The 13,566-nt window shown below is 39.8% G+C and overlaps 1 protein-coding gene across 8 annotated transcripts in view; it reads left to right on the top strand.

Annotated features, from left to right (window-relative positions):
- cadpsb (Ca2+-dependent activator protein for secretion b) overlaps positions 1-13,566 on the top strand; it is a 57,641-nt gene that overhangs the window by 29,522 nt on the left and 14,553 nt on the right. For 7 of the 8 annotated variants that reach the window (XM_033966083.2, XM_055221951.1, XM_033966082.2 and 4 more), the window contains exons 6-16: positions 1,858-1,979; positions 4,217-4,328; positions 5,567-5,706; positions 5,951-6,017; positions 6,146-6,254; positions 6,653-6,865; positions 10,988-11,124; positions 11,194-11,381; positions 12,037-12,138; positions 12,216-12,279; positions 12,357-12,480. In XM_033966083.2, coding sequence (XP_033821974.1) covers positions 1,858-1,979; positions 4,217-4,328; positions 5,567-5,706; positions 5,951-6,017; positions 6,146-6,254; positions 6,653-6,865; positions 10,988-11,124; positions 11,194-11,381; positions 12,037-12,138; positions 12,216-12,279; positions 12,357-12,480 — 1,378 coding nt within the window. Of the gene's footprint in view, positions 1-1,857; positions 1,980-4,216; positions 4,329-5,566; positions 5,707-5,950; positions 6,018-6,145; positions 6,255-6,652; positions 6,866-10,987; positions 11,125-11,193; positions 11,382-12,036; positions 12,139-12,215; positions 12,280-12,356; positions 12,481-13,311; positions 13,381-13,566 lie in introns of all 8 variants that reach the window. The other variant, XM_055221956.1, reaches the window with a different exon arrangement.

Here is a 13,566-nt window from a genome sequence, read left to right as displayed (position 1 = left end):
ACGAAGTTATACTTTTAAAGTCCAGTGCCACCTGCACTCTGTCACCTGCTTGTCTCCATGAAGACAAGACCTCTTGAGTGGCCACCGCACTCACAGATAGATCACACTTGTTTTTTGAGCCATAAAACCACCTGCAATTGAATAAACACCAATTATATGAGTTTAACCCCACGTCACTCCCCCAACATTCATATAGACAATACAATATATCCTTTCAAATAAATATATATGGCCTCAGTGTCAAGGGTTATGTCATTAATATATGGAAATAGGCTTTCTTCTGCAGGCTATTCAACTTCAGAGTGTCCATAAAGCCCATACATTCTATCACTATAACAGCTAGACTTTGTTCTAAGAGCAGCACATGTGAAAGCAGGCGCGGCCCTTTTAACCCGCTCCTTTAATGTGAATGTGAGTCATCCTATTATCAGCTCCTCATCGAGGTGCTATCACCTGTGAAAGAGGAGCAGTCGCACCTCCATTTATGATGCTGTGTGAATCCACAGTCGTTCTGTTCTGTGCCTGCGACGCTGATCATGGACTCAAAAACACCATAATAAAATATCAAATATTTACACAATATCACCGTACCAAAACCAACAAAGTATTCTGTCTGTATCCTGTTGAAAGATTATCTCTGTATTTTAGACCTCAACAAAGATATTCTAAATTATATTGGTTTCTTGTGTTTTGAAGTTAAATATTCTCTCAAATGTTAATGGTGAACATGTGAACTCTGAAAAGAGTCCTATTGAAAGATAAAGTGCAAATCTAATCGCAATGGCAATGTTTATTTGTATATATATGTTTATGTTTTATAAATCAGATTTTTATTTTTTATTTTTTTAAATAATTGTTCAGCCCTACAGAACTAATACAAAAATATTAACAAAGCTGTCACATAACTATAACAGGTCTTGTATAGAATACTGTATAGAATAATTAACCTCTTATGTTAATTAATTATTCATTAAAATACCATGATGATATAACTGTTAATAGCATTATACATATACACACCTTAAACTAATCAGCTTAATGCCTGCTGGCCAATCTTGCTAATACTTAATATTGCATGTCACTCACTTATATTATCTGCCTCCAGCGGAAAACGTCTACCCTGTAAATGTTCACAGCCTGATGCCCTGATCTGCTACGTGGACTCTAATTCATACTGAGTGTTTTTCAGTGTTACAGTTACTAATATGGTGCCTTAATAATAGTCTAAGTTTAATTTAAATAAGATGCATAAATGAAGTGAAATGAGATGAACTGCACATTTCACTATGGTCAGTGTACTTTTTCTCCTGTGCAAGTCTTATCAAATTTACATTTTACATTTTAACAGATCTGCTTCTGCTCTCCTGAAGGACAAACATTGACCGCGCATTTTACTATTCCCTCGAAAATTGACAGCAGCTCTGTGTGGCGTGTAGTGTTTTGAAAAGTCTCATCAAATGTCATAGTAGAATTTCAGCAAAATTATTAAAAGTGCAGAGTACAGTTACGGCAGTCATTCATGTATAGAAACGAATGAGTTGAGTGGGTGTCATTTTTACAGCAAGTGAGACTTAAAAATGTCCACAATGTTCTGTCAGTTACTACTACAGTTATAACACAAACCTCTAACTATCCAGGAATGGTTCAAGTGAGTATTTTCTGCATCAGTCAGCTTTAGTATGGAGGTTATTCGGGTATCCGTGTTGTCAAACCCTACTTTGCTATCAACTGCATCCCACCTCATGCCCAAAGCTGTCAGAATAAGCTGCTGCAGCAAAGGTTAAGCAGTGGAAAATGAATGGATTTGACGTGACATGCTGCTGTTGAGTCATTGCTTGTGGATGTGTGTGCTTGCAGGTAGTGATCATGGAAGTACAAGGGCTCAAGTCACTGGCCCCGAACCGCATTGTGTACTGTACCATGGAGGTGGAGGGAGGAGAAAAGCTCCAGACCGACCAGGCCGAAGCATCCAAGCCCACGTAAGCCATAAACTGTTAAATATCTTACACCAGCGCACGAACTGTAATCAACTGCAATAGGACCAAACGCAGTGAAAACATTTACTTTTAAGTCATAAGTTGAATCATTTCTACATTCTACCATTTATTACCTTGCCCTTACAATACATTTTGCTACAACAGGCAGTTCAAAGCCTACAAAATGAAGATGTGCATTGGGAGAAAAGGCAGATTAAAATGCAAATCACTACATTCTTGTAATTTTCACTATGGGATTTGGGGACCTTTGAAAATAATCACCAAAAGGGCAAAAGATTGTTGAAACTGAAAGTCCAAAGATTGAACCTTGAAGACAAGATTTTCTGTTCAAAATGAAAATGTAACTTTTCAAAGGTTCATTTTTTTGGTCCAATTCAACGGCTATTTCTCATCTCTTCTGTTTGTATGACATTGAGTTCCTTTCTCTCTGCCTCCTGCACAGTTCAATGTTCTTTCTGTGTCAAATACTTTCAAAATACTGGCGATCAAAGTGTTAATTGCCAGAGTTGTCAATCGATTATCAGGTCAAGGTCGCGACAGAGGCTATTGCTGAAATGTCCTTCAACATTATTGTAAATCAAACAGGTATTACTCCTACGATTACTTCATTAATTCAAACCTCATATTTCAGAGAGTCTCAGATGTGAATGAGAAAGGGATTATATACAAACAAAAAGAGGCTTTGTGTGTAGGTGGAAATTGCATGTGCACACGAGCAACGCAACAGTGCAACAACATATATCACCAAAACACAACCAACTGCCATCTATAAAAGATTTCAAATGCTTGTATTTTCTCTTATACTGTCTGTAATTGTGTGTAATTTGACCTGGTTGAGCTTCAATATCATTTAGAGGAAGACTTGTAGTTGCACAGCGATGTCAGGTCTATTAATAGAGCCTAGATTGATCCACAAGGTCACCTTCATAGTGGTACAATGGCTCCCTTCAGCTGCTGCTTGGGATGTGGGAACTGCAGTGTCCGGGCTTTGCATTCATCACAATTACAAAAACACCACGCGGCATTTCGACACAATGGGAGGAGAGGAGAGAAAGATGTGTACAGTGAATATATTTCCATGTTAGTATCTTATTTTTTGACAATCGCACCATTTAAGCATTTGTTTTTTTTAGGGTAGCCATATGAAATAATCGCTCTGTGTATCTGTTTAGAGTTAGGTTTATTGCATATATTTGGTTTCTTTCTTGCCCCAGCCTTCTTTATTTAAGGCTTAAGATTGAGCAGCCTTGGGACTCTCTGGCTACACTTTTAACAATTCATTAAAATTCAAGTGAAAAATGAAAATGAATGAAAGTAAATGAAATGAAATGAAAGTAAATCAAACTCAGTTGTAATCATAATTGTAAAACTTCATATCTTTTGCACACTTTCCTTTTACAATGGGAAAATAAATTCAACATGCAACTTTATCACAATCTTTATCGTTCTCATTTGCTGCTGGGAATTGAATATTTGTTCATCTTTGTCTGCTGTGTGTAATATTATCATGCTGATCTGCTTTGTCACATTCAACATCTAGTTCCACAAGAATAAAGAAAAAACGTATGTAAGAGTTTTGCTATTCCAAGTGACACAATAAGCAACCAAGTGGGAGGTAAAGGGGACATATTATATATTGTATAACCTAATCAAGAACAGGTATACATAACCATGTTTAATGAGTGTTATGTCATCTTTTCCTCACATTACTTCTGTCCAATTTGCTCATTTCAATAGGTTTTATAAAGGTTGTTTTAACAGAACAAAAACCTGTCACCTTTACGTAACTAAACAGAACAGGCCTGACTTTGCAAAGTTAATTTTAGGATTTCTGCCGTTTCTTGTTTTTCTCTTTTCTCCAGCTGACACACTCAATAAATTTTGCTGATAGGATGAGGACTCTTTTGTAGAGAAATCATGCAGGTTTAAGAAATGTCTGGATTATAAATAGAAGGGAGAAGGGACAGTGCTATTATTATTTTGTCTCATCCTGCCTCTTCTGCTGCAGTGTCCCTTTGTATGTCATGAACTACATAAATGTATTATATCTCTCCTGCAACGTGAACTGCAATCCCAGTGGTGCCTAATGTGTCAGCTGTTGTTGTGTATTAGTGTCTAGTCTCCTCTGCACCTGCACCATTTGAATTTATGGCCATACTGAAAACATTCTATGATGTCATGGAAGCTTTACTCATGCGATTGTGTGTTGTGTGTTTCAGCTGGGGCACACAGGGGGACTTCACCACCACACACCCGCTGCCTGCCGTCAAGGTGAAGCTGTTTACGGAGAGCACCGGCGTGCTGGCGCTGGAGGACAAGGAGCTGGGCAGGGTGATGCTCCCGCTCTCTGTTTTATACACCTGTTTACAGCATACATAGTCAATACAGCAGCTGCACATAAAACATTAGCACTTGTCAGTCCAATACAAGGCTAAAGTGCTTCTCAAAATTAACACAAAATCATGGTTTGAATCCCGCTGTAAAAATAGTTCATAATCTCTCAGCACAGACACCAAAGGGGACAGCAGTGCTGTATTTGTCCCCCAGTCCTTAGGCAAACATTTGTCCATGTTTATTCTCAGAAAGTTTTCTGTTCTGTTGTTGTCATCAGTGTGTAACTAGAGGTCTGTATTGGAGAGAACCTGGTAATATGACAATATATACTATTGATAGGGTATCAAAACTCACCAGCAATAATAATGATGATGATCATGGCAGACAAAGTGATGATCAAAGGCCATTTGGGGTCTTCTCAGTTAATTGGCGCTCTGGCTTTATATGCCCCTCATACCTGGAAGATAGAAGTAATGAGAACAAGAAACTCGAGTCAGAGGGCATGTAAACAAGACGACGGAGAGGAAATGCAGTAGCGTCTGTAACCAGACCATACAGTGGATCAGACAAACATCCTATTTTGGGGCAGACAAATTATGAGTCTGTCAAATGTGAAAGATATCTTGAATACTCTCTGAACATTCTTTAACTTTTACCTCTGATTCATGGAGTTTAATGCTTTGCTTGTAAAAATGAAAGAAATCCCTGCAGTTTCGCCCACGATGGTTTTGACAGAACTATTTGCTTAATCTGCTTATCAATCACCCCTATCGGAAATCAGGAGACAGGATGTGGTCCTAGAAATTGACGTTTTGTGAAGTATTATAAATAGCAGAACATCGGCGTAGTTGATATTTCCGATACACCTAATTGAAAACTTGTTTAGATATTCCAGAGGTAATTGGACCTACTTCTCCTCAAAGTTAGTGTTTTAGTTGAAGCAGTTCTATGTTCCTTGCCGTAGTAGTGACCTTGTCTGTGCGGGCCTGTTTGATCCCCCTCTGCAGCGGCGATGGCAGAAAGGCACGTTTCCTGAAAGCTCTTTAACTCGGCAAAGAGAGATTAGGCCTCCTCTTCAGGGAGCCACTGCAAAACGCCGTTCCACAACACTTTCATTCTCTCACTTCCCATAAAACTCAAAGACTCGCAGCAGATTCTTTCAAGCACTTTTCCTCTTAATGTTGCAGGAGATGGTCATTTTATTAAATCTGTTACATTATGTTCTCTGAGTGCAGGTTGTGCTCCACCCCACTCCCAACAGCCCCAAACAGTCGGAGCTCCATAAGATGACTGTTACCAAGGCGTGCCCGGACCAGGACCTGAGGATCAAACTGGCCATCCGCATGGACAAACCTCAGAACATGAAGCACTGCGGGTGAGGAAGGCCTGGACTATGGAGCTCCAGCTCTCACTCCTTGGCCTCATTTTCTAGTCACGTACCATGGAAAAATACTGTCAAGTGCACTACACCCCCTGGTGGAGGCTAGGGTGTACTTGAAGTGCTTAATGAAGGGCTGCTTCATATAAAATAGAAAAGAGTTATGGTTTAAATATACAAGTGTGCTGAAGATAACCTTGACTGGATAAAGAATTTTAGTTTTGTGAATTTTCTGTGGCAGGTACCTCTGGGCATTTGGAAAGAATGTTTGGAAACGCTGGAAAAAGCGTTTCTTTGTCCTTGTACAGGTTAGTAGAAAAATTCATATTGGCAGGTTCATATTTACATTGTGAAAGTCAATAGTAACTGTAGTTTTGAGGCTGCTGAAGTGGAACAGTCTTTCAGGTTATTTTGTATGTTTTGTCATTATTTTCAGGTGAGCCAATACACATTTGCCATGTGCAGCTACAGAGAGAAGAAGTCTGAACCACAGGAACTTCTCCAGCTGGACGGATACACTGTAGACTACAGTGACCCACAGCCAGGTCTGTGACTTTATACACTAAAAACAATCAATCTCTAATCCTTTTTATACCAAGTAATCCTGTTCTATTTAAATACTTGAAATAAAATAGAAATAACTGTAGATTATTACAAAATCTGAATTATTTTCTTTGGATCAACATAACATAATTCAATGCAAAAGGTGACATAACATATTTAAACAGGGTTAATATTTTCACCGACACTGTGCCAATGTAATAGTCCAATATTAAATGTATGAATGTTTTTTTAAATGAACATACAAAAACAGCTTACTTTATCAGTTAATTTTATATTGCAAGATAATGACTTTAAACATGTGATCTGAATGTACACAAAGTATTTTTATTTGTATTATGGCTAACTAACCAACAATACAATCTTATATGTATTTGAACAGGTTTGGATGGGGGCAGAGCCTTCTTCAACGCAGTGAAAGAAGGCGACACTGTGATCTTTGCCAGTGACGACGAACAGGATCGCATCCTGTGGGTCCAGGCCATGTACCGTGCCACGGGCCAGTCCCACAAGCCTGTCCCGCCCACTCAGGTCCAGAAACTCAACTCCAAAGGGGGCGTGTCTGCTCAGATGGACGCTCCCATTTCACAGTTCTGTAAGTAGCACCACATGTGTACCTCACCCATAAGCTCACCTATAGCAGGCAGCAGTTTTCATCCACAAATCAATGTTAAGGTGTAACTCATTGTTGTCTCACGCCATGCGCTCCACACTGCCGTCACAAATGTGCTGGTAGAACTAACACACAAGCACGCACACACAACTCACGGAATCCCATAGCATCTGATGGACCGCTACTGTTTAAGGTGCAACCCCATCAATAAGATAAGACTGTAATCTTCAAAAATTGGCCCGTCAATGTGAAAATATGCATTAAGTAAGAATGACTAAATGGGGTTGGATTAAGACAGTACAACTTTTGCCCTTACTATATTATTATTATTATTATTATTATTATTATTATTATTATTATTATTATTATTATTATTATTATTATTATTATTATTATTATTATTATTGTTATATTCATAGTTGTAAAGGGAAGTTGTAGCACATGCTAACCACTCTGCTAATATACCCATAGCAGCACCACTCATGTAGCAAAGGTGAAGGTAAGATCATGCACAATAGTGTGCCATCTGTACAAACTCCTGTCTGTTCAATGTATCGTGTTCTTTATCATTACTGAGAATAAAAAGTAGCAGTAGTCAAAGTGTATGCCCAAATCTGTAAGGTATGTTTTCATTATAATTTAAAAATAATAGATCCTGCTATTCAGAACAACTGAACGCAAAGTACAATCTTATTTTTTAAATAATTGGCACTTTATCCAAATGTATACAGATTTCTGTATTCTCATTACATACTAGTAAATCTAAAGACATGAACTGTAAGAATCTTTAACCACCTAAAGTCTATGTTGTTTCTCCATTGGTTTCTTTGTCCAGTATGTGAGTGTTCTTGTGGTTAGTTGACTTCTCTGATGCCAGCTGTTGCCATTCAAAGCGTCCCCACAGTGGCACAGATCCTCCTCTTCCTCCCTGAAACATTGTGGCACACCACGCAAACATGTTTCAACCCTGGTGCTCTTGAATGGCACTGGGACCATAACATACACAGCCTCCTCACTCTGCTGCGAAAAGTCTATTTTAATGCTCAGATAGGGAGTAATTATTCCCCTGGTCAAGTGTGTCATGACCGGTTAATATTCTGCAGTATACAAATTAAGCTGTGCAGTTTAGGCATACAAAACATCTCTCCAAAAGTTTGCAGCTTCTTCCTGGGTAAGGCTGTTAAAATCTTAATGGGTACATGATTAATTTGCCAAAATACAATATGAATGCAAGATGGTTCTGTCAGGCGCTAACTCTTCAACACAATTAGTGTAGCAGATTAGTACCCCATTTGTTTCATAGATAAAATTGAAATTTGGCTCAAATAATATCAAAAGTTCTAGCTTCTTCAAAGTGATACTGAAAATAAAGCTCAGTGTTAAAGCCCCTCAGAATTATTTTTGGATTTCTGTTATGATCTTTAGATTTTCTTTAATTTATTTTACTGTTACTCACATAGCTCTACTCAAAACCACTGACACTTACATACAACACACTGTGGACATTTAATTAAGGAAGAAAGACACTAGACTGAAGCGTAAATGGTCTTCCTGTGTTTCATGTCTACCGTTTGACAGTAACTTACTTGGATCTTCAGCTCTGGAGTTTGACAGTACTTAAAGTGAAATCCAGATCAACGCACTGCAGCAGAGTGAAGAGGACACATGACTTTTTCTCTACCTGTTTCTATGGCTCTTCTTCTGTCTTTCTCTCTCTTTCCCTGTCTCTCCTTCTTTACACAATGTCTCTCGCCACATATCCACCACACACTCTCATATCGGTATATAGGCTGTTGTTTTTTCAGTTGTGTTTTCTACTACTTTCTCATGCTTTCTGCCTGTTACCCTTCTTGAGTGATGCTAGTAGCTGCTAGGTCAGGGTATCTCTTCTCTTCCTCCAGCCTTGTTGCTAGTCTTTATGTTATATTCTGGTTTGTCCCTTCTTACCCTGCTGTCTTCTAGCTGGACTCAAGGGTAAGTGCTTCCCTGTATAGCCGGCACAGCTCAGATAATCCCCGCTGATTATCTGACCAATGCAACGTTCTCTATCTCTCTGAATCCCCCTCCTTTCTCTTCTCCTTTCACGTCTCGCTTCATGTCTTCTTACTAGATCTTAGTTTATTTTTTTATTTCTATTTTTTTCCGACGACCTCTAACTTGAGGATCGAAGTATCTAAGCATCCATTTGTGCCAATATAGGATGCATGTAAGAAGTTTTTGATTTCAGCAATAGTTCAAGTTGATCTTACAGCTGTTACTGCATAATTGCCTTCTCTCTGTATTCCCATTGGTGCGCAGATCCCTCATAGTAAAGCGTTGCATAATCTTATAACATATGCACATTTCCTTTTGGCAAGTTTATTCAAATCTGGCTGATTTTCTGCTTTACATCAGAGGGCTCAATCTTTTTACTTATTTTTTTTTTCTTTGAGAGTTGGCAAATATGTACGCGGAGTATTCTGAATGCCCAGTAGACAGAGTATAGCTTATGCCGCCCCCTACTGCCAGTAAAAATACTCCGGACCTATCCCACGATCAGCATAGTAGCTTGTAGTCATAGAAACCACAGTTAAACCCAGAGCAAAGGCCAGAACTCATTTTTGTTTTTGACTGCCCTTTTGTTTGCCTGTATAGGATCACACCTGTGTCATGTGACCATAACTAAAACATTATCAATACTCTTATCCTCCCCATATACCCCGGAGAATGTCAGCTTCATGCTACTTTACTCATGCACCAAATTGTATTGCTACCCCTTAACAGACTTCTCCAGTAGTGGTATGCCTTGTTTAGAGAACCATGAATACACTGCAACATACTCCAAGTATTGTCAACTTGCAAATGCCTTGAGAAAAAAACAAAAAAAACAAAAAAACAACAACTGAAGGAATGCCAGAAAAAATGGAAATATTATCGAATCTGCAAATGTGCATGGTATTTAAAAGTTAATGAGTCACACTGATCTCCAGCATGTAATGATTTATCAATGAATGCCAACAGTACGTGCCTATTCACGATTTATTACTCATGGGTGATTATTGACAACTGTTTATTCCACTGTAGTATTGACTTGTATTCTTGAGTGTTTTTTTTTTACAACCAGCCAGAGGAGAATTAGTCACCTTGTCTCATAGCTCTCACCCTTATAACATTCTCACTCTTTGGATGTATTTCCATGCTCATTTTTGACCACTTTTGCTCACTATACCTCTTCAGTATTCCTTTGCACTCACTAATAACACTTTTTAATCTAAATGTTTTGCACAACAACACCCTCTACCTGTCACTTGTCTATGTTTTACCTGTTGTCTCGCGTTTTTGTGTCTCTTAGATGAACTAAAATAACTTACAGCTCGCACCTCTATAATAGAAAGTTCCCATATTAGTTGCCCTTTGACCCTCTTAAACCTGTAGGGTAGGCAGATGTCACTCAATGCCTGATTTGGTCCATCAGCCTATAGCTCCCCCCAAAATAACTGTTCCGCCTTCACGCTCCAATCATCTTCATTCAGAGTGTTTCATGACATAGCCTGTTTTTCACAGAGGACACCACTGCATCTCTCTATACAGTTTGCCTGATTGTCCTCATTATTTTGTGTATTGCTTCCAGATATCAATGTTAATCTAATCTTCAAATGTGTTACTAATTTTCATATTTTTGAGACAGCAAAAACATATTAGAATTACTTTTTCCTAGGCTGTTCTTGTTTTCACTTTCTTACCAATGTGCAGTAATTGTCATTTAGTGATTAAGAATGGCAGAATCTATTGAATACAACATTTAGTTAGGATGCATTACAGGTTTTCTTAGAGTCTTTTTTTCTCATCACGGATATTGACTTTTTATATTACAACAACTTCAGGGAATGAAAAGTCTTGCATGCACATAGTGTCCAAGCAGTTGTCCCCTGTAGCATAGTTGTAGCTATCCAATCTCTTTACGCTGGCTTGACACAATGCAAGTTGACAATTTAAGCTGTGTTTATAATTTGCCCTTAGAAGTAGCCAAATAGCTCCCCCTGTTTGTGCTGTGATGAACTGTCTGGCCCCACTCATGGCTGTCCTCTGAACCGTGTGCTTCTCCCTGTGCCGTTGGCCGGATAGATGCTGACAGAGCTCAGAAACATGGCATGGATGAGTTTATCTCGGCTAACCCCTGTAGCTTTGACCACGCCTCCCTTTTTGAGATGGTGCAGCGGCTCACATTGGACCACAGACTCAACGACACCTTCTGCTGTTTGGTAAGACCCTGCTCCTGTCCTGCTTTTTATGGATAAGCTACTCTTAAAATGAAAGCCTCTTTTCTGCAGGGATGGTTCAGTCCAGGCCAGGTATTTGTCCTGGATGAGTACTGTGCCAGGAACGGGGTGCGAGGCTGCCACAGACACCTGTGCTACCTGCGGGACCTGCTGGAGAGGGCAGAGAAGGGGGCCATCATCGACCCCACTCTGCTGCACTACAGCTTTGCTTTCTGTGCATCCCATGTCCATGGGAACAGGTGTGCACAAACCTCTGACAAATGCACTCACTCTGCTCACAAATCAGCCCACAGAGCTAGGACAATGAACTATGATCTAAAAGAGAGTAGAAGCAGTGACCTCAAAACAAACTCTCATCCTGCCTCATTATTCACTGGTTTAATTTGTGTGATTTGTGTTCTGTTTTTATGTTGGTATTTTGTGTTGCTTTTGTGTTATGTTTTTAATCAGTTGCATATTTCTATATACTTTTGTTTCTATCATTTTGTTTTCTTTTCTCTTTGTCCTTTGTTGACATAGTTTCTTACTTTCCATATTATTCATCCTCCCATGCGTCTGTAAAAGTCAGAGAGGGCAGCTACTGGGGGCCGCTGGGCTATGAGGCTCTCCAGTCCCCAAAGAGCAGCCCAAGTCCAGACCCCAGCACTGCCACATTACCGACACGCATGTTCAAGTTTAGAAAGAGAAAGGAGCTCAAATTTCCTTTCTTTCAAGTGCCTAAAAGGTGAGCCCAAGTCCTATTTTCTGATTTTCTACTAAGAGCTCTCATCACCATGTGCTCCTGTGGAGCCTAAAGCTCGCAGCTCATTGCTCTTATCAGACTCAGACCAAATTGCATAAGTGAAAGTTCAGCAGGACGTGTGCTTCCTTCAATGTGTGGTGTGATCTCCACAGGCCCGATGGGCTCAGCACAGTCATTGTGGACGAGAAGGAGCGTTTTGAAGACATCAAGGAACGGTTGCGTGTGATTTTGGAAAACCAGATTGTAAATTTCAGGTGATTAGCCAATCACTCACATCTTACAGCCCCGAGTCACTCAACATTTCTTGACCTAACTTTGGCCTTTCTTGTAGATATTTTTTCCCCTTCGGTCGTCCAGAGGGGGCACTGAAGGCAACTTTATCTTTGCTAGAGCGGGTGTGTAGATTAAGAATATACTTTAACATGACTAATGAGAGGATGAAAAATGCCAAACCCTTTAACTGTGTCTGCAGGTCCTGATGAAAGACATAGTGACCCCAGTCCCTCCGGAGGAAGTGAAAGGAGTAATCCGCAAATGTTTGGAGCAGGCAGCACAACTCAACTACCAGCGGATTAAAGACTACGCCAAAATTGAAGGTAAATAACATACATAGGTGTTTGAATGTGCCTCAGAGTGTAACGTAACTGCCCATAAGTTGACGTTATTATTTCATGGTTGATAATTTGTGTAATTCTTAAGTGACTTCTTGTTGTCATGATTTCTTTCTGAGCACGCAGTGAGCTCACTTGGCATATGGTATATTTGTGTCCATATCCCAAATGACCTGTGACAGTGTGTGGGTCCTTTTGTCTCTCAGTCCAATAACTTTCTCCTTTGTTTCAGGCCCACTTTAGCTCTGTGCTGTTCTGTAGGTCAAGTTGGCTTTTGTGTAGAGGTGTGTGAGTAAAAATGCATTCAAATCCAAAGCCCTGAAATCTGTTGATTGATGTGCTGATCTGTCATTGTGACTATATGGACTCCAGCTGTGTCTCTGGCCCTTTTAGACATTAGGTGACTGGACCCCCTTTCGCCCTTTGGACAATCTCTTTCTCTCTTCACCTCTATCTCAAGATCTCTCCTTCACTTCCCTCTTGCACACGTTGCTTCCCTCCCAAACTAACTAAAGAAACACTGGGATTTAAAGCAACAGACAGCCTCCCTGCACCGCTTGCATGTGCTTTGACACATAACATGACAGCATGGATAACACATTAAATGATCCAAAGACATTTCTGGATGTCTTATTAAATCTCTCAGGGTGCTAAAGATACTAAGGACTTTAGTATCTTTTCCAATGATTCCCACTGTCACTGTGAGGCCACTTTACTAGGTGCCTCCTGAACTCCACTTCCCATAATCCCTCTCGCTTGTAGCCTTCCCATGTCTGACCCGAGCTTCCTCTTGCACGGTCCCATCCTTTTTTGTAGGCAAAAAGAGGGAAATGTTTGAGCACCCTGTCTTCTGCTTGGCGTCTCAAGTGATGGATTTAACCATCCGTGAGTACCTCCATCTTTGCGTCCATGAACCTTCTCAACCTCAAAACTTTCTTTTACATTTTTTACCTTCCAGCTCACTTCATATCCCAACTTTTCTCTTTTCAAACTGCGACATACAGTATTTGTAAACATCAGCCTCTTTGTTTGTGGGAGTGAATGGCCGGGGTGAGACTGTTCAGAAGCAGC

The sequence above is a fragment of the Periophthalmus magnuspinnatus genome, chromosome 5 (assembly GCF_009829125.3).
Source record: "Periophthalmus magnuspinnatus isolate fPerMag1 chromosome 5, fPerMag1.2.pri, whole genome shotgun sequence".
Taxonomy (NCBI): domain Eukaryota; kingdom Metazoa; phylum Chordata; class Actinopteri; order Gobiiformes; family Gobiidae; genus Periophthalmus; species Periophthalmus magnuspinnatus.
The sequence above is the reverse complement of the archived record's forward strand: the minus strand, read 5'-3'. Positions and strand labels throughout refer to the sequence as shown.